Below are 24000 nucleotides of genomic sequence, written 5' to 3' on the forward strand. Positions count from 1 at the left end.
ACTGGGGCATATAAACTTTGCAAGTCCAATGGGCCTCTCTTTCCAGTGATGGCCTACTAGGCCAACTTTTGATACATATGCAGCTAGAGACACGAGCTCCAGGGTAGTGGAATGGTTAGTTCATATTGTTGTTCCACCTATAGGGTTGCAGATCCCTTTAGTTCCTTGGGTGCTTTCTATAGCTCCTCCATTGGGGGCCCTGTGATCCATTCAATAGCTGACTGTGAGCATCCACTTATGTGTTTGCTAGGCCCCAGCATTGTCTCACAAGAGACAGCTGTATCTGGGTCCTTTCAGCAAAATCTTGCTAGTGTATGCAATGGTGTCAGCATTTGGAAGATGATCACGAGATGGATCCCTGGATATGGCAATCGCTAGATGTTCCATCCTTTCATCACAGCTCCAAATTTTATCTCTGTAACTCCTTCCATGGGTGTTTTGTTCCCAATTCTAAGAAGGGGCACAGTGTCCACACTATGGTCTTCGTTCTTCTTAAGTTTCATGCGTTTAGCAAATTGTATCTTATATCTTGAGTATCCTAAGTTTCTGGGCTAATATCCACTTATCAGTGAGTACATATTGTGTGAGTTCCTTTGTGATTGTGTTACCTCACTCAGGATGATGCCCTCCAGGTCCATCCATTTGCCTAGGAATTTCATAAATTCATTCTTTTTAATAGCTGAGTAGTACTCCATTGTGTAAATGTACCACATTTTCTGTATCCATTCCTCTGTTGAGGGGCATCTGGGTTCTTTCCAGCTTCTGGCTATTATAAATAAGGCTGCTATGAACATAGTAGAGCATGTGTCCTTCTTACCAGTTGGAACATCTTCTGGATATATACCCAGGAGAGGTGTTTCTGGATCCTCTGGAAGTACTATGTCCAATTTTCTGAGGAACTGCCAGACTGATTTCCAAAGGGGTTGTACAAGCTTGCAATCCCACCAACAATGGAGGAGTGTTCCTCTTTCTCCACATCCTCGCCAGCATCTGCTTTCACCTGAATTTTTCATCTTAGCCATTCTGACTGGTGTGAGGTGGAATCTCAGGGTTGTTTTGATTTGCATTTCCCTGATGATTAAGGATGTTGACCATTTTTTCAGGTGCTTCTGAGCCATTCATTATTCCTCAGGGGAGAATTCTTTGTACAGTTCTGAGCCCCATTTTTTAATGGGGTTATTTGATTTTATGGAGTCCACCTTCTTGAGTTCTTTATATATATTGGATATTAGTCCCCTATCTGATTTGGGATAGGTAAAGATCCTTTCCCAATCTGATGGTGGTCGTTTTGTCTTATGGAAGGTGTCTTTTGCCTTGCAGAAGCTTTGCAATTTTATGAGGTCCCATTTATAGATTCTCGATCTTACAGCACAAGCCATTGCTGTTCTATTCAGGAATTTTCCCCCTGTACCCATATCTTCAAGGCTTTTCCCTACTTTCTCCTCTATAAGTTTCAGTGTCTCTGGTTTTATGTGGAGTTCCTTGATCCACTTAGATTTGACCTTAGTACAAGGAGATAGAAATGGATCAATTCGCAATCTTCTACATGATAACAACCAGTTGTGCCAGCACCATTTGTTGAAAATGCTGTCTTTTTTCCACTGGATGGTTTTAGCTCCCTTGTCAAAGCTCAAGTGACCATAGGTGTGGGGGTTCATCTCTGGATCTTCAATGCTGTTCCATTGGTCTACTTGTCTGTCAATATACCAGTACCATGCAGTTTTTATCACAATTGATCTGTAGTAGAGCTTTAGGTCAGGCATGGTGATTCCACCAGAGGTTCTTTTATCCTTGAGAACAGTTTTTGCTATCCTAGGTTTTTTGTTATTCCAGATGAATCTGCCGATTCCCCTTTCTAATTCGTTGAAGAATTGAGTTGGAATTTTGATGGGGATTGCATTGAATCTGTAGATTGCTTTTGGCAAGATAGCCATTTTTACTATATTGATCCTGCCAATCCATGAGCATGGGAGATCTTTCCATCTTCTGAGATCTTCTTTAATTTCTTTCTTCAGAGACGTGAAGTACTTATCATACAGATCTTTCACTTCCTTAGTTAGAGTCACGCCAAGGTATTTTATATTATTTGTGAATATTGAGAAGGGTGTTGTTTCCCTGATTTCTTTCGCAGCCTGTTTATCCTTTGTGTACAGAAATGCCATTGACTTTTTTGAGTTAATTTTTTATCCAGCTACTTCATTGAAGCTGTTTATCAGGCTTAGGAGTTCTGTCATGGAATTTTTAGGGTCACTTATATATACTATTATATCATCTGCAAAAAGTGATATTTTGACTTCTTCCTTTCCAATTTGTATCCCCTTGATCTCCTTATGTTGTCTAATTGCTCTGGCTAGGACTTCAAATTCAATGTTGAATAGGTAGGGAGAGAGTGGAGAGGCTTGTCTAGTCCCTGATTTTAGAGGGATTGCTTCTAGCTTCTCACCATTTACTTTGATGCTGGCTACTGGTTTGCTGTAGATTGCTTTTATCATGTTTAGGTATGGGCCTTGAATTCCTGATCTTTCTAAGACTTTTATTATGAATGGCTGTTGAATTTTGTCAAATGCTTTCTCAGCGTCTAACGAGATGATCATGTGGTTTTTGTCTTTGAGTTTGTTTATATACTGGATTACGTTGATAGATTTCCGTATATTGAACCATCCCTGCATTCCTGGGATGAAACATACTTGGTCAGGATGGATGATTGTTTTGATGTGTTCTTGGATTCGGTTAGCAAAAACTTTATTGAGTATTTTTGCATCAATATTCATAAGGGATATTGGTCTGAAGTTCTCTATCTTTGTTGGGTCTTTTTGAATTTTAGGTATCAGTAATTGTGGCTTAATAAATGAGTTGAGTAGAGTACCTTCTGTTTCTATATTGAGGAATAGTTTCTGAAGAACTGGAATTAGATCTTCTTTGAAGGTCTGATAGAACTCTGCACTAAACCCATCTAGTCCTGGGCTTTATTTGGTTGGGAGACTATTAATGACTGCTTCTATTTCTTTGGGGGATATAGGGCTGTTTAGATCATTAACCTGATCTTGATTCAACTTTGGTACGTGGTATCTGTCTAGAAACTTGTCCATTTCATCCAGGTTCTCCAGTTTTGATGAATATAGCCTTTTGTAGAAGGATCTGATGGTGTTTTGGATTTACTCAGGGTTTGTTGTTATGTCTCCCTTTTCATTTCTGATTTTGTTAATTAGAATGCTTTCCCTGTGCCCTCTACTGAGTCTGGCTAAGGGTTTATCTATCTTGTTGATTTTCTTAAAGAACCAGCTCCTCCTTTGGTTGATTCTTTGAATAGTTTTTCTTGTTTCCACTTGGTTGATTTCGCCACTGAGTTTGATTATTTCCTGCCTTCTACTCCTCTTGGGTGAATTTGCTTCCTTTTGTTCTAGAGCTTTTAGGTGTGTTGTCAAGCTGCTAGTGTGTGCTCTCTCTAGTTTCTTTTTGGAGGCACTCAGAGCTATGAGTTTTCCTCTTAGAAATGCTTTCATTGTGTCCCATAAGTCTGGGTATGTTGTGGCTTCATTTTCATTAAACTCCAAAAAGTCCTTAATTTCTTTCTTTATTCCTTCCTTGACCGAGGTATCATTGAGAAGAGTGTTATTCAGTTTCCACGTGAATTTTGGCTTTCTATTATTTATTTTGTTGTTGAAGATCAGACTTAGTCAATGGTGATCTGATAGGATGCATGGGACAATTTCAATATTTTTGTATCTGTTGAGGCTTATTTTGTGACCAATTATGTGGTCAATTTTGGAGAAGGTACCATGAGGTGCTGAGAAGAAGGTATATCCTTTTCTTTTAGGATAAAATGTTCTGTAGATATCTGTTAAGTCCATTTGTTTTATCACTTCTGTTAGTTTCACTTGTCCCTGTTTAGTTTCTGTTTCCATGATCTGTCCATTGGTGAAAGTGATGTGTTGAAGTCTCCCACTATTATTGTGTGAGGTGCAATGTGTGCTTTGAGCTTTACTAAAGTTTCTTTAATGAATATGGCTGCCCTTGTATTTGGAGCATAGATATTCAGAATTGATAGTTCCTCTTGGAGGATTTTACCTTTGATGAGTATGAAGTGCCCCTCCTTGTCTTTTTTGATGACTTGGGGTTAGAAGTCAATCTTATTAGATATTAGAATGGCTACTCCAGCTTGTTTCTTCAGACAATTTGCTTGGAAAATTGTTTTCCAGCCTTTCATTCTGACATAGTGTCTCTCTTTTTCTCTGAGATGAGTTTCCTATAAGCAGCAAAATGTTGTGTGTTGTTTCTGTAGCCAGTTTGTTAGTCTATGTCTTTCTATTGGGGAGTTGAGTCCATTCATATTAAGAGATATTAAGGAAAAGTAATTGTTGCTTCCTATTATTTTTGTTGTTAAAGTTGGCATTCTGTTCTTGTGGCTGTCTTCTTTTAGGTTTGTTGAGGGATTACCTTCTTGCTTTTTCTAGGGCGTGGTTTCTGTCCTTGTATTCGTTTTTTCTGTTATTATCCTTTGAAGGGCTGGATTCATGGAAAGATAATGTGTGAATTTGGTTTTGTCGTGGAATACTTTGTTTTCTCCATCTATGATAATTGAGAGTTTGGGGGCTCCGGGACTCCACCGAGCTTAGTCTCTACAGGTCAGAGTGGGGACCACGGGGGCAGACGGCTTCTGGGACAGGCAGGAGCCACAGAGCCGCTGAGGCAGCACCCTTTTGGGGCCGCAGACTTCCGGCACCCTCCCAGCCGGAGGACAGAGACCTGCCCTGCAGAGAGTGCCATCTTGGCTCCGGGACTCCGCCGAACTTAGTCTACAGGTTAGAGTGAGGACCACAGAGGCAGACAGCTTCTGGGATAGGCGGGAGCCACAGAGCCGCTGAGGCAGCACCCTTTTGGGGCCGCAGACATCCGGCACCCTCCCAGTCGGAGGACAGTGACCTGCCCTGCAGGGAACTCCATCTTGGCTCCGGGACTCCGCCGAGCTTAGTCTCTACAGGTCAGAGTGGAGACCACGGGGGCAGACGGCTTCTGGGACAGGCGGGAGCCACAGAGCTGCTGAGGCAGCACCCTTTAGGGGCCGCAGACATCCGGCACCCTCCCAGTCGGAGGACAGTGACCTGCCCTGCAGGGAGCGCCATCTTGGCTCCGGGACTCCGCCAAACTTAGTCTGTACAGGTCAGAGTGAGGACCACAGAGGCAGACAGCTTCTGGGACAGGCGGGAGCCACAGAACCGCTGAGGCAGCACCCTTTTGGGGCCGCAGACATCCGACACCCTCCCAGCCGGAGAACAGTGACCTGCCCTGCAGGGAGCGCCATCTTGGCTCTGGGACTCCGCCGAACTTAGTCTGTACAGGTCTGCTGACAGAGGATACTCAGAATCCCCAGAAGAACAACCTCTGAACAGAGACAACTATAACAACTCCAGAGATTACCAGATGGCGAGAGGTAAAGGTAAGAATCTTACTAACAGAAACCAAGACCACTCACCATCATCAGGACCCAGCACTCCCACTTCGCCCAGTCCAGGGCACCCCAACACACCTGAAAAACTAGACCTGGATTTAAAAGCATATCTCATGATGATGGTAGAGGACATCAAGAAGGACTTTAAAGAACTACAGGAGAACATGGCTAAAGAGTTACAAGTCCTTAAAGAAAAACAGGAAAACACAACCAAACTGGTAGAAGTCCTTAAAGAGAAACAGGAAAACACATCCAATCAGATGATGGAAATGAACAAAACCATACTAGACCTAAAAAGGGAAGTAGACACAATAAAGAAAACCCAAAATGAGGCAACACTGGAGATAGAAACCCTAGGAGAGAGTTTGGCTGGGTATAGTAGCCTGGGCTGGAATTTGTGTTCTCTTAGTGTCTGTATAACAGCTGTCCAGGCTCTTCTGGCTTTCATAGTCTCTGGTGAAAAATCTGGTGTAATTCTGATAGGCTTGCCTTTATATGTTACTTGGCCTTTTTCCCTTACTGCTTTTAGTATTCTATCTTTATTTAGTGCATTTGTTGTTCTGATTATTATGTGTTGGGAGGAATTTCTTTTCTGGTCCAGACTATTTGGAGTTCTGTAGGCTTCTTGTATGTTCATGGGCATCTCTTTCTTTAGGTTTGGGAAGTTTTCTTCTATAATTTTGTTGAAGATATTTGCTGGTCCTTTGAGTTGAAAATCTTCATTCTCATCCACTCCTATTATCCGTAGGCTTGGTCTTCTCATTGTGTCCTGTATTTCCTGGATGTTTTGAGTTAGGATCTTTTTGCATTTTCCATTTTCTTTGATTGTTGTGCCGATGTTCTCTATGGAATCTTCTGCACCTGAGATTCTCTCTTCCATCACTTGTATTCTGTTGCTGATGCTCGTATCTATGGTTCCAGATTTCTTTCCTAGGGTTTCAATCTCCAGTGTTGCCTCACTTTGGGTTTTCTTTATTGTATCTACTTCCCGTTTTAGGTCTAGTATGGTTTTGTTCATTTCCATCACCTGTTTGGATGTGTTTTTCTGTTTTTCTCTCAGGACTTCTACCTGTTTGGTTGTGTTTTCCTGTTTTTCTTTAAGGACTTGTAACTCTTTAGCAGTGTTCTCCTGTATTTCTTTAAGTGAGTTATTAAAGTCCTTCTTGATGTCCTCTACCATCATCATGAGATATGCTTTTAAATCTGGGTCTAGCTTTTATATATTAATATATATTAATTATAATATATATTAATATTTATAATTATAGAAATTATTGTCCTTAAATAGTCAGAATATAAGCTCACATCAAAAATTCATATAATCATTTCGTTATTTGGAAACAAAACAGTTGGAAAAGATTGACATTAAATGATGACTTAGACCCTCTATAACAGACACAATCCCACCATAAGACAAGCATCACAGATATATAAGCTTTCTTATTTTGTCTACAAATCACACTTTTCATATGAAGACTGAGGTAGAACATAGAATGAAAGCTCTAGCCAGCCTCAAAATTTCTGGAGGATCTCATAAAATGAGAGAAGTCTAACATGAGTGACACCCACCTTTGGTTTTCCTCAATTCGTCCACAAGACAGCGAGCCTCCTCTTGAACTCGGTCCTCAATGCTCCTCTTCCCCATCCCAAAATTTCGCAGAGTCATGAGTGAGAAGCGTCTCATCTCTTTCCAGGTCCTTCCACTGCTGAAAACAACCCCTAAAAGAAAGAGGAGAAATGTATAGGGAGTTCCCAGATAAGGAAGGGGGTTGATGGGTGTCTTCCATATAGAAATCCTAGATGGGATTGAACAAGTTTCAAGTATGATTTCCATCCTCATATTCCCTATGACCACAATCCAACAGATACATGAACACATATGTGCATAGGCACAACTGGATTCATGGGCATTTAGGCACATGGATATATTGGTACATGGACATTTACCACATCTTTTGATAAACTTGTCAGCCACTGGAAAGGTTCCTCTTCCAGCAAACTCCTCCCCATGATCAATCAAGGCTTCTTTCACAGCTTTATATCCATGTAACACCACAGCAGGCTTTCTGCCCAAGTACAGAGTGAACACAGGGCCATAGACTTTTGAAAACTTAAAAGCAAAAGACAAACAAACAAAGAGATTAAAATGTAGTTCGAAGATATCAGTATGTGACAGGAAACACCTGCCAGAAGACAAAGTAGGCTGTCCACAGACCTTCCCAACTCTGTCTCTTTACTGTAAACACAATTCTTATGGTGAACCCTAGCACAGCAGCAGAATACAGGCTGCATCTCCTCTTCCTACTCTTCATGCCTCTCGTGGATTCCAGAGACTACCCCACCCTTGGCATCCCTCACCATGCCTCTGCTGTTTCCCAGTCCCCAACTTAAGCACAGGACATGCCTTCCAGAAGGTTGGGTAGGTTTCCCTACTCTCTACTATCCAGACATAATACTCAGGGTCTTACCTATCACAATAACAGACTCTCTCTCCCTTACCTCCCTTTCCCAGGCCTCCGACACCAGCATGCATTCTCTGTAAGTCCAATAGCTTAGCAAGTTGGAAAATCAGGCAACACATAACAAAAAAACTCTCCTTTAAAATTCTACAATGGAATCAGAAACCAAGGAGCAAAACATTCACCCAGCCAAAACAAGCTCAGAAATTAGCACCTAGACCTATAATCACCCAAAATTTAGATAGCTATATGCCCTGTAAGAATGCAATCTATTACAGCTAAGCCAAAATGTCTCCACAGAAGCCCAGTTATCCTACTGCAGCAGGACCTCAGTATTCCAGCATAGCTGAAGCATACACACACACACAAACAAAAAAACAAAAAATTAAAGATGATGAAGATCCTTAGAAAGAAATAAAGCATTTAAGAAAATCCAGGGGAACAAAAAACAAAAACAAACAAACAAACAAACAACAACAACAACAAAAAAAAAAAAACAATGGGAGGAAATGAATAAATCCCTCAAAGCAAGAAAGGAAACACAAACCATTGGAGAAAATTAATACACATAAAGAAAGCCAGGAAAAAACAGAAACCAAACAAGGTAAAGTTTAAAAGATGTTTGAGAATTGAAAATCAAAAATAAAGAAAACACACACTGAAGGAAATCTAGAAACAAAAATTTTAGAGTTGCAATCAGGAACTGCAGAGGTAAGCTTCACAAACAGAATACAAAAGATGACACAGAGAATCTCAGGAATTGAAGATACAATAGAAGAAATGATTATATTGGTCAAAGAAAATGGAAAATCTAAAAAAAGAAAAAGAAATTCCTGACAGAAAAAAAAATCCAGAAAATCTGGCACACTATAAAAAGTTCAACTCTAAAATAAAAGAATAAAGGAAGGAGAATAATCCCAACTGAAAGGCCCAGAAAATATTTTCAACAAAATCAGAAAAAAATTAACCTGAAGAAGGAGATGCCTATAAAAGAAGCACACAGAACACAAAATAAATTAGACCAGAAAAGATAGTCCCTGTACCACTTAATAATCAAAACACTAAATATAAGGAACAAAGAAAGAATATTACAACACCCAAAGGAGATTCTCGGTGGTGGTGGTGCACACCTTTAATCCCACCATGCAGGAGGCAGAGGCAGGGAGATCTCTGATTTTGAGGACAGCCTGGTCTACAGGTTGAGTTCCAGGACAGCAAGAGCCACACAGAGAAACCCTGTCTCAAAAGAACAAACCATGAGGACACTTGCTTTAGTATGTTCATAGCAACTTTATCCATAATAACCAGAAACTGGAAACAACCCAGATGTTCCTCAACTGAAGAATGGATAAAGAAAATGTGGTACATTTATACAATACAATACTAGTAGTCTATTAAAAACAAGGACATCATGAAATTTTCAAGCCCATGAATGCAACTAGAAAATATTATCCTAAGTAAGATAACTCAAACCCAGAAAGATATGCATGGTATGTACTTACTTATAAGTGGATATTAGCTATAACGTAAAGGATAACCATCCTACAATCCACAGCCCATAGAAGCTAACTAACAAGGAGGGCACAAGAGAGGGTGCTTGATTCTCATTCAGAAAGGGAAATAAAATAGACATCAAAAGTGGATGGAGAGAGGTAACTGGGTAGTAGAGAAGATGGAGAGGGGACCAGTTGTGGGGATCAGGTATGCATAGAGCAGGGTTGGGGTGAGAGGACTGGGGAAACAAGAGAAATAGGAGGGAGCACCTCCAGGACAAACCATAGATTTGGAGTGGGAGGGGCACCTGGGGAGACCTCCTTCTGCAGTCAGGTAGGACCCCCAGTGGAGGGATAAGGACAGCAACCCACTAACAAAACCTTTGACCTAAATTTTTTTTTCTGTCTATAAGAGGTACAGGAACAAACATGGAGTAAAGACAGAGTGAACAGACAACCAAATGACTGGCCCAAGCTGAGACCTATTCCATGGGAAAGAATCAATCTCTGCTACCATGGCAAAGACCACCACTGTCCAGCTCCTTTGCATCTTTTAGTAGTCTTTCTTTGTTCTGTATGTTCAATGTTATGATTATTAAGTGGCAACGGGGCTTTCTTTTATGATCCAATTTATTTGGTGTTCTGTATGCTTCTTTTACTTTTATAGGCGTCTCATTCAGGTTAATCTTTTTTCTGGTTTTGTTGAAAATATTTTCTGGGCCTTTTAGTTGGGATTATTCTCCTTCCTTTACTCTTTTATTTTAGAGTTAAACTTTTCATAGTGTCCCAGATTTTCTGGATTTTTTTTTTCCTGTCAGGAATTATTGATACTCTGTTATCCTTGTAGACAGGAGCCTAGCATAACTGTCCTCTGAAAGGCTCCACCCATCAGCTGACGAAACAAATGCAGAGACCCTCAACCAAACATTAGATGGAACTCAGAGAGTCTTGGAGAAGAATTGGGGTAAGGATCGAGCAACCTAGAGGAGATATAACCTCCACAGGAAGAACAAAAGTGTCATCCACCCTGGACCCTTGGGGACTTTCAGAAACTAAACTACCAACTAAAGAGCATACATAGCCTGGATATAGGCCTCCACACATATGTAGCAGATGTCTCAGTCTTCACGCAAGTCTCCAACAACTAGAGCAGGAACTGCCCCTAAATCTGTTCCCTGTTTGTGGATCCTGTTCACTTAACTGGATCTCCTTGCCTGGCCTCAATGGGAGAGGATGTGCAGTGACCCCTGATGTACGGTGGGGGGGGGTGATACAGGGGGGTCTCCCCCTTCTCAGAGGGGGAGAGGGAGAAAAATAAGCTGTGTGAGGGAATACTGGAGGAGGTAAAGGCTGTGATAGGGATGTAAAGTGAATAAATAAATGAATTGATGTAATTAAAAAATAAAAATAAACCAAATGAACCAAACATATTTAGGAAATTACAGAACATCCTGCCCCAAAACAAAATAATATACCTCCTTCTCATCGCCTCCTGAAACTTTCTCAAAACATGACCACATACTCTTTCACAAAGCAAATTTTAATAGATACAAGAAAATTGAAATAACCCACTGCATCTTATAGGACCACCACATTAAACCTGGATATAAACAACAGAAAGAACAAAAAGTTTACAAACTCATGAAGACACAACTCACTACTGAATGAAAAATGAGTCAAGACAGAAATAAAGAGAGAAATTAAAGACTTTCTAGAATTTGATGGAAATAAAAGCACAACATATCCAAACTCATGGGACATGCTGAATGCAGTACTAAGAGGAAAGTTCATAGCACTAAGTACTTACATTTAAAAAAAAATGGAGTGATATCATACTAGCAGTTTAGCAGCACACCTGAAAAGGCCAGAACAAAATGAAATAAGTGCATACAAGAGAAATAGACAAGAAATAATCAAACTGAGGGCTAAAATCAATAAAATACAAACAAAGAGAACAATAAAAATAATTAATGAAACAGAGTTGATTCTTTGAGAAAATGAGCAAGACACACAAACAGTTGTTTAAACTAACTAAAGGACAGTGAAAGAATATGCAAAGTAATGAAATCAGAAACAAAAAGGTGAACATAACAACAGATACAGAGGAAAAACAGAAAATCATTAGGTCTTATTTCAAAATCCTGTACTCTACCAAATTAAAAAATCTAAAAGAAATGGACCTTTTTCTCGATTGGTACAATTTATCAAAGTTAAACCAAGATCAGACAAACAATTTAAAATTTGTAATCCCTGGTGAAATAGAAGCAGTCTTTAAAAGTTTCTCACCCCTACCCCCAGCCTCAATAAAAGGCCAAGGCCAGTCAATCAAAAACACATAGAGAAGATCATCCAACATGATCAACTAGGCTTGATCCCAGAGATGCAGAGATGATTCAACACATGAAAAATCTACCCAATAATTAAACTGAGAGAAAGAAAAACATAATCATCTCATTAAATGCAAAAGGGGGCACTGACTAAATGCAAAACTTCATGATAAAAAGACTTACAGAGATTAGGATTACAAGGGACAAAGAGCCAGCAATTTACCACAAGCCTATACCCAACATTCAATTAAATGGAGAGAAACTCAAACTATTTCCACTAAACTCAAGAACAATATAATTTGCCCCCTGTCTCCAATCTATACAATATAGTATTTAAAGTTTTGGCTAGAGCATTAACACAACTAAAGCAGATCCATTGGAAATAAAGTCAAAGTATTATTATTTTCAGATGCTATGACAGTATACATGACTGATTATGAAAACTCCACTAGGGAACTTCTACAGCTGATAAACACTTTCAACAAAGTGACTGGAAAGAAGATTAATTCAAACAATGACAACATAGCAAAGACAGTAGCCTCTCTATACACAAATGTCAAATAGACTGAGAAAAGAATCAGGGAAACAAACTCTCCACAATAGGATCAAATAATATAAAATACTTTGGGGTTAGTTATAACTAACGAAGCAAGTGAAAGAATTCAATAATGAAAACGTCCAAGTCTTTGAAGAAAGAAGTTGACAAAGAACAGTCTGCAAAGGAGAGCCTGTGAGCTGCAGAAGCAACACAGCTTCTGGGACAGGGCCCATTCAGGGCATTCCTCTTCAGCCAGAAAGTCGATCTGTGCTCCAGACTTCTGTGTTCCTTCCCTGTCAGAGGAGAGGTGTTCTGCAGAGAGTACTCTGAAAACTGGGACACAGGAGAGACTTGGACTCCCTGGAGTACTGACAGAGGATAACAGAATCACAGGAGAAACAAGCTCCAGCCAGAGACAGCTATAACAACTAATGCCAGAGATTACCAGCTGGCAAAAGACAAACATAAGAATCTTACTAATAAAAAAAAGAATCTTACTAATAGAAACCAAGACCTCTCACCATCATCAGAACCCAGCACACCCACCTTAGCAAATCCTGGATGCCCTAACACACCCAAAAAGCAAGATTCGGATTTAAAACCATATCTCATGATGCTGGTAGAGGATTTTAAGAAGGAAATTAATAACTCATTTAAAGAAATACAGGAGAACACGGCTAAACAGGTAGAAGGCCTTAAAGAGGAAACAAAAACAGATCCCTTAAAGAATTATAGGAGAGGGCATTGCTGGGAGCATCTGTGGGAGACATCTTGGTTCCTGGATCCCGCAAAGACTAGTCTGCACAGGAGAGAGTGTGGACAACAGAAGCTAACAGCTTCTGGGACAGGCAGGAGCCACAGAGATTCTGAGGCAGATCCCATTTCGGACTCCAGACATCCGGGCACCTTCCCTGCCAGAGGAGAGGTGTCCGCCCTGCCCAGGAGGGCTTTGCCAGAGCACCTGAGGGAGCCATCTTGGTTCCTGGATCCCACTGAGACTACTCGGCACAGTTGAGAGTGTGGACTACAGAAGCTAACAGCTTCTGGGACAGGCCCTGTTTTGGGCCTTCATCTTCTGCCAGGAAGCAAGTCCGAACACCAGATACCTGTGCACCTTCGCTGCAAGAGGAGAGCTTGCCTGCAGAGAGTGCTCTAACCACTGAAACTCAGGAGAGAGCTAGTCTCCCAGGTCTGCTGGTAGAGGCTAACAGAATCATGAGAGGACAAGCTCTAACCGGAGACAACTATAACAACTGACTCCAGAGATTACCAGATGGTGAAAGGCAGACGTAAGAATCTTACTAACAGAAACCAAGACCACTCACCATCATCAGAACCCAGCACTCCCACCTCAGCCAGTCCTGGGCACCCTAACACACCCGAAAACCTAGACCCGGATATAAAGGCATATCTCATGATGACATCAAGAAGGACTTTAATAACTCACTTAAAGAAATACAGGAGAACACTGCTAAAGAGTTACAAGTCCTTAAAGAAAAACAGGAACACACAACCAAACAGGTAGAAGTCCTTAAAGAAAAACAGAAAAACACATCCAAACAGGTGATGGAAATGAACAAAACCAAATAGACCTAAAACGGGAAGTAGACACAATGAAGAAAACCCAAAGTGAGGCAACACTGGAGATAGAAACCCTAGGAAAGAAATCTGGAACCATAAATTCGAGCATCAGCAACAGAATACAAGAGATGGAAGAGAGAATCTCAGGTGCGGAAGATTCCATAGAGAACATCGGCACAATAATCAAAGAAAATGCAAAATGCAAAAAGAATTACAGGAAAACACAATGAAACAGGTGATGGAATTGAACAAAACCATCCAAGATCTAAAAAGGGAAGTAGAAGGGATAAAGAAAACCCAAAGGGAGACAGCTCTAGAGATAGAAAACCTAGAAAAGAAAGCAGGAACTATAGATGTGAGAATCAGCAACAGAATACCAGAGATGGAATAGAGAATCTCAGGTGCAGAAGATTCCATAGCGAACATGGGCACAACAATCAAAGAAAGTGCAAAAAGATCCTAACTCAAAACATCCAGAGAATCTAGGACACAATGAGAAGACCAAACTTACAGATAATAGGAATAAATGAGAATGAAGATTTTCAAATTAAAGGGCCAGCAAATATCTTCAACAAAATTATAGAAGAAAACTTCCCTAACCTAAAGAAAGAGATGCCCATTAACATACAAGAATCCTACAGAACTCCAAATAGACTGGACCAGAAAACAAACTCTTCCAGAAACATTATAATCAGAACAACAAATGCACTAAATAAAGATAGAATATTAAAAGCAATTAGGGAAAAAGGTCAAGTAACCTATAAAGGCAGGCCTATTAGAATTACACCAGACTTCTCACCAGAGACTATGAAAGCCAGAAGATCCTGGACAGATATTATACAGACCATAAGAGAACACAAATACCAGCATAGGCTACTATACCCAATAAAACTCTCAATTACCATAGAAGGAGAAAACAAAGTATTCCATGACAAAAACAAATTTACACATTATCTTTCTACAAAAACATCAACACAAGAACAGAAACAACACCCTAGAAAAAGCAAGAAAGTAATCCTTCAACAGACCAAAAAGAAGACATCCACATGAACATAATACCAAGTTAAAAACAAAAATAACAGGAAGCAACAATTACTTTTCTTTGCTATCTCTTAATATCAATGGAATCAATTCCCCAATAAAAAGACATAGACTAATAGACTGTCTACACAAACAGGACACAACATTTTGCTGCTTAAAGGAAACCTACCACAGGGAAAAAGACAGACACTACCTAAGAGTGAAAGGCTGGAAAACACCTTTCCAAGCAAATGGTCCGAAGAAACAAGCTGGAGTAGCCATTCTAATATCGAGTAAAATTGACTTCCAACCCAAAGTTATCAAAAAAAGACAAGGAGGGGCACTTCATTCTCTTCAAAGCTAAAATCTACAAGAAGAATCTCAATCCTGAATATCTATGCTCCAAATGCAATGGCAGCCACATTCATTAAAGAAACTTTAGTACCCAGAAATGAACCCACACACCTACGGTCACTTGATCTTCGACAAGGGAGCTAAAAACATCCAGTGGAAGAAAGACAGCATTTTCAACAAATGGTGCTGGCACAACTGGTTGTTAACATGTAGAAGAATGCGAATCGATCCATTCCTATCTCCTTGTACTAAGGTCAAGTCTAAGTGGATCAAGGAACTTCACATAAAACCAGAGACACTGAAACTTATAGAGGAGAAAGTGGGGAAAAGCCTTGAAGATATGGGCACAGGGGAAAAATTCCTGAATAGAACAGTAATGGCTTGTGCTGTAAGATCGAGAATTGACAAGTGGGACCTCATGAAACTACAAAGCTTCTGCAAGGCTAAAGACACCATCAATAAGACAAAAAAACCACCAACAGATTGGGAAAGGATCTTCACCTATCCTAAATCAGATAAGGGACTAATATCCAATATATATAAAGAACTCAAGAAGGTGGACTCCAGAAAGTCAAATAACCCCATTAAAAAATGGGGCTCAGAACTGAACAAAGAATTCTCGCCTGAGGAATACCGAATGGCAGAGAAACACCTGAAAAAATGTTCAACATCCTTAATCATCAGGGAAATGCAAATCAAAACAACCCTGAGATTCCACCTCACACCAGTCAGAATGGCTAAGATCAAAAATTCAGGTGACAGCAGTTGCTGGCGAGGATGTGGAGAAAGAGGAACACTCCTCCATTGTTGGTGGGATTGCAAGCTTGTACAACCACTCTGGAAATCAGTCTGGCGGTTCCTCAGAAAATTGGACATAGTACTACCGGAGGATCCAGCAATACCTCTCCTGGGCATATATCCAGAAGATGTCCCAACCGGTAAAAAGGACACATGTTCCACTATGTTCATAGCAGCCCTATTTATAATAGCCAGAAGCTGGAAAGAACCCAGATGTCCCTCAACAGAGGAATGGATACAGAAATTATGGTACATTTACACAATGGAGTACTACTCAGCTATTAAAAAGAATGAATTTATGAAATTCCTAGCCAAATGGATAGACCTCGAGGGCATCATCTTGAGTGAAGTAACACAATCACAAAAGAACTCACACAATATGTATTCACTGATAAGTGGATATTAGCCCAAAACTTAGGATACCCAAGATATAAGATACAATTTACTAAACGCATGAAACTCAAGAAGAATGAAGACCGAAGTGTGGACACTGTGCCCCTTCTTAGAATTGGGAACAAAACACCCAGGGAAGGAGTTACAGAGACAAAGTTCGTAGCTGTGATGAAAGGATGGACCATTTAGAGACCGCCGTATCCAGGGATCCATCCCATAAGCAGCTTCTAAACGCTGACACCATTGCATACACTAGCAAGATTTTGCTGAAAGGACCCAAATATAGCTGTCTCTTGTGAGACTATGCCGGGGCCTAGCAAACACAGGAGTGGATGTTCACAGTCAGCTATTGGATGTATCACAGGGCTCCCAATGGAGAAGCTAGAGAAAGTACCCAAGGAGCTAAAGGGATCTGCAACCCTATTGTTGGAACAACATGATGTACTAACCAGAACCCCGGAGCTCTTGTCTCTAGCTGCATATGTATCGAAAGATGGCCTAGTCGGCCATCACTGGAAAGAGAGGCCCATTGGACTTGCAAACTTTATATGCCCCAATATAGGGGAATGCCAGGGCCAAAAGAATGGGAATGGGTGGATAGGGAAGTGGGGGGGCGCTATGGGGGACTTTTGGGATAGCATTGGAAACGTAATTGAGGAAAATATGTAATAAAAATATTAAAAAAAAAAAAAAAAAGAACCAGGGGAATGCCAGGACCAAGAAGTGGGAGTGGGTGGGTAGGGGAGTGGGAGGGGGGTCTGGGGGACTTTGGGGATAGCATTTGAAATGTAAATGAAGAAAATACCTAATTAAAAAAAATAAATTGGAAAAAAAAAAAAAGAAACTTTAGTAAAGCTCAAAGCACACATTGCACATCACAATAATAATGGGAGGCTTCAACACCCCATTCTCATCAATGGACAGATCCTGGAAACAGAAACTAAACAGAGACACATGGACACTAACAGATGTTATGAAACAAATTGATTTAACAGAAATCTACAAAACATTATATGCTAAAACAAAAGGATATTCCTTCTTCTCAGTGCCACATGATACCGCCTTCAAAATTGACCATATAATCGGTCAAAAAACAGGCCGAATCAGATAGAAAAATATTGAAATTATCCCATGCATTCTATCAGATCACCATGGACTAAGGCTGATCTTCAATAACAACATAAGTAATAAAAACTTATCATTCACATGGAAACTGAACAACACTCTACTCAATGATACCTTGACCAAGGAAGAAATAAAGAAATTAAAAACTTTTTAGAGTTTAATGAAAATGAAGCCACAGCACACCCAAACTTATGGGACACAATGAAAGCAGTCCTAAGAGGAAATTTCATAGCCCTGGGTGCCTCCAGAAAGAAACTAGAGAGAGCATACATTAGCAGCCTGACAGCACAACTAGAAGCTCAAAAACTAAAGGAAGCAAATTCACCCAAGAGGAATAGATGGCAGGAAATAATCAAACTTAGGGCGGAAATCAACCAAGTAGAAACAAAAAGACGTAGTCAAAGAATCAACCAAACCAGGAACTGGTTCTTGGAGAAAATCAACAAGATAGATAAACCCTTAGCCAGACTAACTAGAGTGCACAGGAACAGTATCCTAATTAACAAAATCAGAAATGAAAAGGGAGACATAACAACAGAACCTGAGGAAATCCAAAGCATCATCAAACTCTAATACAAAAGGCTATACCAAACAAAACTGGAAAACCTGGATGAAATGTACAACTTCCTAGACAGACACCAGGTACCAAAGTTAAATCAGGATCCGTTTAACAATCTAAACAATCCCATTTCCCCTAAAGAAATAGAAGTAGTCATTAATAGTCTCCCAACCAAAAAAAAAAAAATTCAAGGACCAGATGGGTTTTGTGCAGAGTTCTATCAAACCTTCAAAGAAGACCTAATTCCAAATCTCCTCAAACTATTCCACAAAATAGAAACATACGGCACTCTACCCAATTCATTCTATGAAGCCACAATGATACCTAAACCACACAAAGATCCAACAGAGAAAGAGAATTTCAGACCTATTTCCCTTATGAATATCGATGCAAAAATCCTCAATAGAATCCTTGCAAACCGAATCCAAGAACACATCAAAACGATCGTCCATCATGATGAAATAGGCTTCATCCCAGGGATGCAGGGATAGTTTAACAAATAGAAATCCATCAATGTAATCCACTATATAAACAGAATCAAAGACAAAACCCACATGATCATCTCGTTAGATGCTGAGGAAGCATTTGACAAAATCCAACACCCCCTCATGATAAAAGTCTTGGAAAGATCAGGAATTCAAGGCCCATACCTAAACATAATAAAAGCAATATACAGCAAACCAATAGCTAACCTCAAACTAAATGGAGAGAAACTTGAAGCAATCCAACTAAAATCAGGGACTAGACAAGGCTGCCCACATTCTGCCTACCTATTCAATATAGTACTTGAAGCCCTACCAGAGCAATTTGACAACAAAAAGAGATCAAAGGGATACAAATTGGAAAGGGAGAAGTCAAAATATCACTATTTGCAGATGATATGATAGTATGCATATGTAGCCCTAAAAATGCCACCAGAGAACTCCTAAACCTAATAAACAGCTTCAGTACAGTAGCTAGATATAAAATTAACTCAAACAAATCAATGCCCTTTCTCTACAAAAAGGATAAACAGGAAGAGAAAGAAATTAGGGGAAAAACTCCCTTAACAATAGTCACAAAAAAATATAAAATACTTTGGCGTGACTCTAACTAAGGAAGTGAAAGATCTGTATGACAAGAACTTCAAGAGTCTGAAAAAGAAATTGAAGAATTTCTCAGAAGATGGAAAGATCTCCCATGTTCATGGATTGGCAGGATTAATATAGTAAAAATGGCTATCTTGCCAAAAGCATTGTACAGATTCAATGCAATCCCCATCAAAATTCCAACTCAATTCTTCACTGAGTTAGAAAGGGGAATTTGCAAATTCATCTGGGAAAACAAAAAACCTAGGATAGCAAAAACTATTCTCAACAATAAAAGAACCTCAGGGGAATCACCATGCCTGACCTCGAGATGTACTACAGAGCAATTGTGATTTAAAAAAAAAAAAAATGGAGTCCACCTTCTTGAGTTCTTTATATATATTGGATATTAGTACCCTATCTGATTAAGGATAGGTAAAGATCCTTTCCCAATCTGCTGGTGGCCTTTTTGTCTTATTGGCAGTGTCTTTTGCCTTACAGAAGCTTTGCAGTTTTATGAGGTCCCATTTGTCAATTCTCGATCTTACAGCACAAGTCATTGCTGTTCTATTCAGGAATTTTCCCCCTGTCCCCATATCTTCGAGGCTTTTCCCCACTTTCTCCTCTATAAGTTTCACTGTCTCTGGTTTTATGTAGAGTTCCTTGATCCACTTAGATTTGACCTTAGTACAAGGAGATAGGAATAGATCAATTCATATTCTTCTACATGATAGCCACCAGTTGTGCCAGCACCATTTGCTGAAAATGCTGTCTTTTTTCCACTGGATGGTTTTTGCTCCCTTGTCAAAGATCAAGTGACCATGGTGTGAACACTTTGCCCCTTCTTAGAATTGGAAACAAAACACCCATGGAAGGAGTTACAGAGACAAAGCTTGGAGCTGAGACAAAAGGATGGACCATCTAGAGACCGCCATATCCAGGGATCCATCCCATAATTAGCCTCCAAACGCTGACACCATTGCATACACTAGCAAGATTTTGCTGAAAGGACCCAGATACAGCTGTCTCTTGTGAGACTATGCTGGGGCCTAGCAAACACAAAAGTGGATGCTCACAGTCAGCTATTGGATGGATCACAGGGCCCCCAATGGAGGAGCTAGAGAAAGTACCCAAGGATCTGGGGGGATCTGCAACCCTATAGGTGGAACAACAATATGAAATAACCAGTATCCCAGAGCTCTTTTCTCTAGCTACATATGTATCAAAAGATGGCCTAGTCAGACATCACTGGAAAGAGAGGCCCATTGGTCATGGAAACTTTATATGGCCCAGTATAGGGGAATGCCAGGGCCAAAAAGTGGGAGTGGGTGGGTAGAGGAGTGGGGGGGGAGGGTATGGGGGACTTTTGGGATATCATTGGAAATGTAAATGAGGAAAATACCTAATGAAAAATATTTTTAAAAACTGCATGGTACTGGTACAGCAACAGAAAGGTAGATCAGTGGAATAGAATTAAAGAACCAGAAATTAACCCACACACCTATGGTCACTTGATCTTTGACAAGGTAGCTAAAACCATCCAGAGGAAAAAAGACAGCATTTTCAACAAATGGTGCTGGCACAACTGGTGGTTATCATGTAGAAGTAAGCAAATAGATCCATTCTTATCTTCTTGTACAAAGTTCAAGTCTAAGTGGATCAAAGACCTACACATAAAACCAGAGACACTGAAATTTATAGAGGAGAAAGTGGGGGAAAGCCTTGAAGATATGGGGACAGGGGGAAAATTCCTGAACAGAACAGCAATGACTTGTGCTGTAAGATCAAGAATTGACAAATGGGACCTCATAAAATTGCAAAGCTTCTATAAGGCGAAAGATACTGTCAATAAGACAAAAAGGCCACCTACAGATTGGGAAAGTATTTTTACCAATCCTAAATCTCATAGGGGACTAATATCCAATATATACAAAGAGCTCAAGAAGTTGGACTCCAGATATTCAAATAACCCCATTAAAATAGGGTACAGAGCTAAAAAAAAAAAATTCTCAACTGAGGAATACCGAAGGGCTGAGAAACATTTGAAAAAATGTTCAACATACTTAAACATCAAGGAAATGCAAACAAAACAGCTCTGAGATTCCACCTCACACCAGTCAGAATGGCTAAGATCAAAATTCAGATGAGAGCAGATGCTGGCAAGGATGTGGAGAAAGAGGGACAGTCCTCCATTGCTCGTGGGATTGCAAGCTTCTACAACCACTCTGGAAATCAGTCTGGCAGTTCCTCAGAAAATTGGGCATAGTACTACCAAAAGATCCAGCAATGCCTCTCCTGGGAAGATGTTCCAACAAGTAATAAAGATACATGCTCCACTATGTTCATAGCAGCCTTATTTATAATAGCCAGAAGCTGGAAAGAACCCAGATGTCCCTCAACATAGGAATGGATACAGAAAATGTAGTATATTTACACAATGGACTACTACTCAGATATTAAAAACAATGAATTTATGAAATTCTTGTGCAAATGGATGTATCTGGTGCATATCATCCTGAGTGAAGTAACCCAATCACAAAAGAAGTCACTTAATATGCAATCACTGATAAGTGGATATTAGCCCAGAAACATAGAATACCCAAGATACAATTTGCAAAACACATGAAACTCAAGAATAATGAAGACCAAAGTGTGGACACTTTGTCCCTTCTTAGAATTGGGAACAAAACACCCATGGAAGGAGTTACAGAGACAAAGCTTGGAGCTGAGACAAAAGGATGGACCATCTAGAGACTGCTATACCAGGGGATCCATCCCATAATCAGACTCCAAATTCTGACACCATTGCATACACTTGCAAGATTTTGCTGAAAGGACACAGATATAGCTGTCTCTTGTGAGACTATGCAGGGGCGTAGCAAACACAGAAGTGGATGCTCACAGTCTTCTACAGGATGGAACAGGGGGCCCCCAATGGAGGAGCTAGAGAAAGTACCAAAGGAGCTGAAGGGGTCTGCAACCCTATAGGTGGAACAAAAGTATGAACTAACCAGTACCCCCAAAGCTAGTGTCTCTAGCTGTATATGTAGCAGAAGATAGCCTAGTCAGCCATATTGTGAAGAGAGGCCCCTTGGTCTTGCAAACTTTATATGCTCCAGTACAGGGGAATGCCAGGGCCAAGAAGGGTTGGTAGGGGAGCAGGGTGTGTGGATGGTATAGGGGATTTTTTGGATAGCATTGGAAATGTAAATGAAGAAAATATGTAATAAAAAATGAAAAAAACAAGTGGAAGATCAGAAGATGGAAAGAACTCTAATGCATATAGATTGCTAACATTAACTAAGTAAAATATCTATACTACCAAAAGCAATCTACAGATTCAATGCAATTTCCTTCAAAATTTCAACAAAAGGACTCTCAGATATTGAAAGGACCATTATTAACTTCATATGGAAAAACAGAAACTCCAATATAGCTACAATAATCCTGTAGAATGTCTGGTTGCGTCAGCATCCCTGATTTCAAGCACTAAGACACACATATAGTAATACAATGGCATGGCATTGTAATAAAAACAGACAGGTGTATCAGTAGAATTAAATTAAAGACCCAAAAATATATTCACACACCTATGGACATTTTTAATTATTATTATTTATTTTTATAGAAGACAGTAATATGCAATGAAAAAAAGAAAGCATCTTCAACAAATATTGCTGGTGTAACAATGTGTCTGAATACAAAAGGATGCAAGTTAATCTATACTCTACCCTCTAGCTTTAGCTATTCTGTATTTTAAGTGATACCAAGATGTCTTCATCACTGAGGCTGCTTTGCTGACTACAAGCATTATGAACAAAGAGAAAATCTGTAGAAGGTACAGCATTTTCCAGAAGCAAGTTCTAACACATGCCACATTCTTGTTCCCAGAAAAGGGTGTGTTCAGACTGAAAAGACTTCTAATAGCAACTACTGAGTCCTGAATGACTACTTAGTCCTGTCATTTTTTTTTTATATTGTTCAGACGCACAGCTACTTTCTGGATATCAGATGGATGTTAATTCTTCAGAGAATTTGTTTTGCACATTTGTTTGCACATTCTATGGAACATGCATGGCTAAAATATGTGAAGGAAATCTCTAACTACTTCCTTTGTTTTTCCTTCAGCCATTAACTGAAGGTATTAAGAAGGAAAAACTGCAACTTTACTACACTGTGATTTTCATTCTACTAAAGAGCCTTTAATATTTAACTAGTCATACCACAGTGCCTCGTATTATAATTTCTGAGAGTGACATGATGAAAAATACAACTAGCCCATCAAGCTTAGGTAACAATTTTTCCAATTCTCTATTGTATAGAGCATGCCCAGCCATACTTTTCACTTAAACATTGGCCCCATTTAATTCCCTTTGAGTGCTTCTGGGAAAAGAAAATGTATACTTACATTCCTCAGAGATTTGCTGATGTCCTTAAGATCTAGCTGAAGAATATTTCCAAAGATGGGGAGCGGTGTGGGGCCAGGAGGAAGGTTTCTTCTCTGAGAATTCTGCTTCCATAGTGAAAGGAGAAGCAGACATGTGAGAAGAAGCCCCAGAAACACACCTAGAACCATTGCTTGCTTCTCAAGATATGACTGTGCACATAACCAAAAGCTTATATAAGGAAGTCTGCTAATACATACGTAAGTCTCTGATACAAAACAGACCAACCAGAAACAACACTTAATCTCTCCTCCCAGGGGACTTTGTTCCACATAGTGATTAAAGTGCTGGCTCCTTTGCTCTCATACAACAGCATATCCTTATAATGGGTTGGGTTTGAAAAATCTAGGTGAGAGCATTTCCTGCTTTGTAGCCACAATTGAAAAAGAAAC

General features: G+C 39.9%; 1 protein-coding gene across 3 annotated transcripts in view; it reads right to left on the reverse strand.

The window, feature by feature from the left end:
- The window catches only part of LOC110288016 (cytochrome P450 2C18-like), a 50543-nt gene extending 26777 nt beyond the window's left edge, over positions 1 to 23766 (reverse strand). Inside the window, exons 1-3 of one of the 3 annotated variants that reach the window (XM_085834200.1) lie at positions 23572 to 23766; positions 7397 to 7559; positions 7019 to 7168 (exon numbers count right to left, since the gene is read on the reverse strand). In XM_085834200.1, coding sequence (XP_085690326.1) covers positions 7019 to 7168; positions 7397 to 7559; positions 23572 to 23739 — 481 coding nt within the window. In that variant the 5' untranslated portion in view covers positions 23740 to 23766. The remainder of the gene's footprint in view (positions 1 to 7018; positions 7169 to 7396; positions 7560 to 23571) is intronic. The other 2 variants (XM_085834199.1, XM_085834198.1) reach the window with 2 other exon arrangements.
- Between the last annotated feature and the right edge of the window lie 234 nt (positions 23767 to 24000).

The sequence above is a fragment of the Mus caroli genome, unplaced genomic scaffold (assembly GCF_978045245.1).
Source record: "Mus caroli unplaced genomic scaffold, Mus_caroli_1 scaffold_20, whole genome shotgun sequence".
NCBI classification, from domain to species: Eukaryota; Metazoa; Chordata; class Mammalia; order Rodentia; family Muridae; genus Mus; species Mus caroli.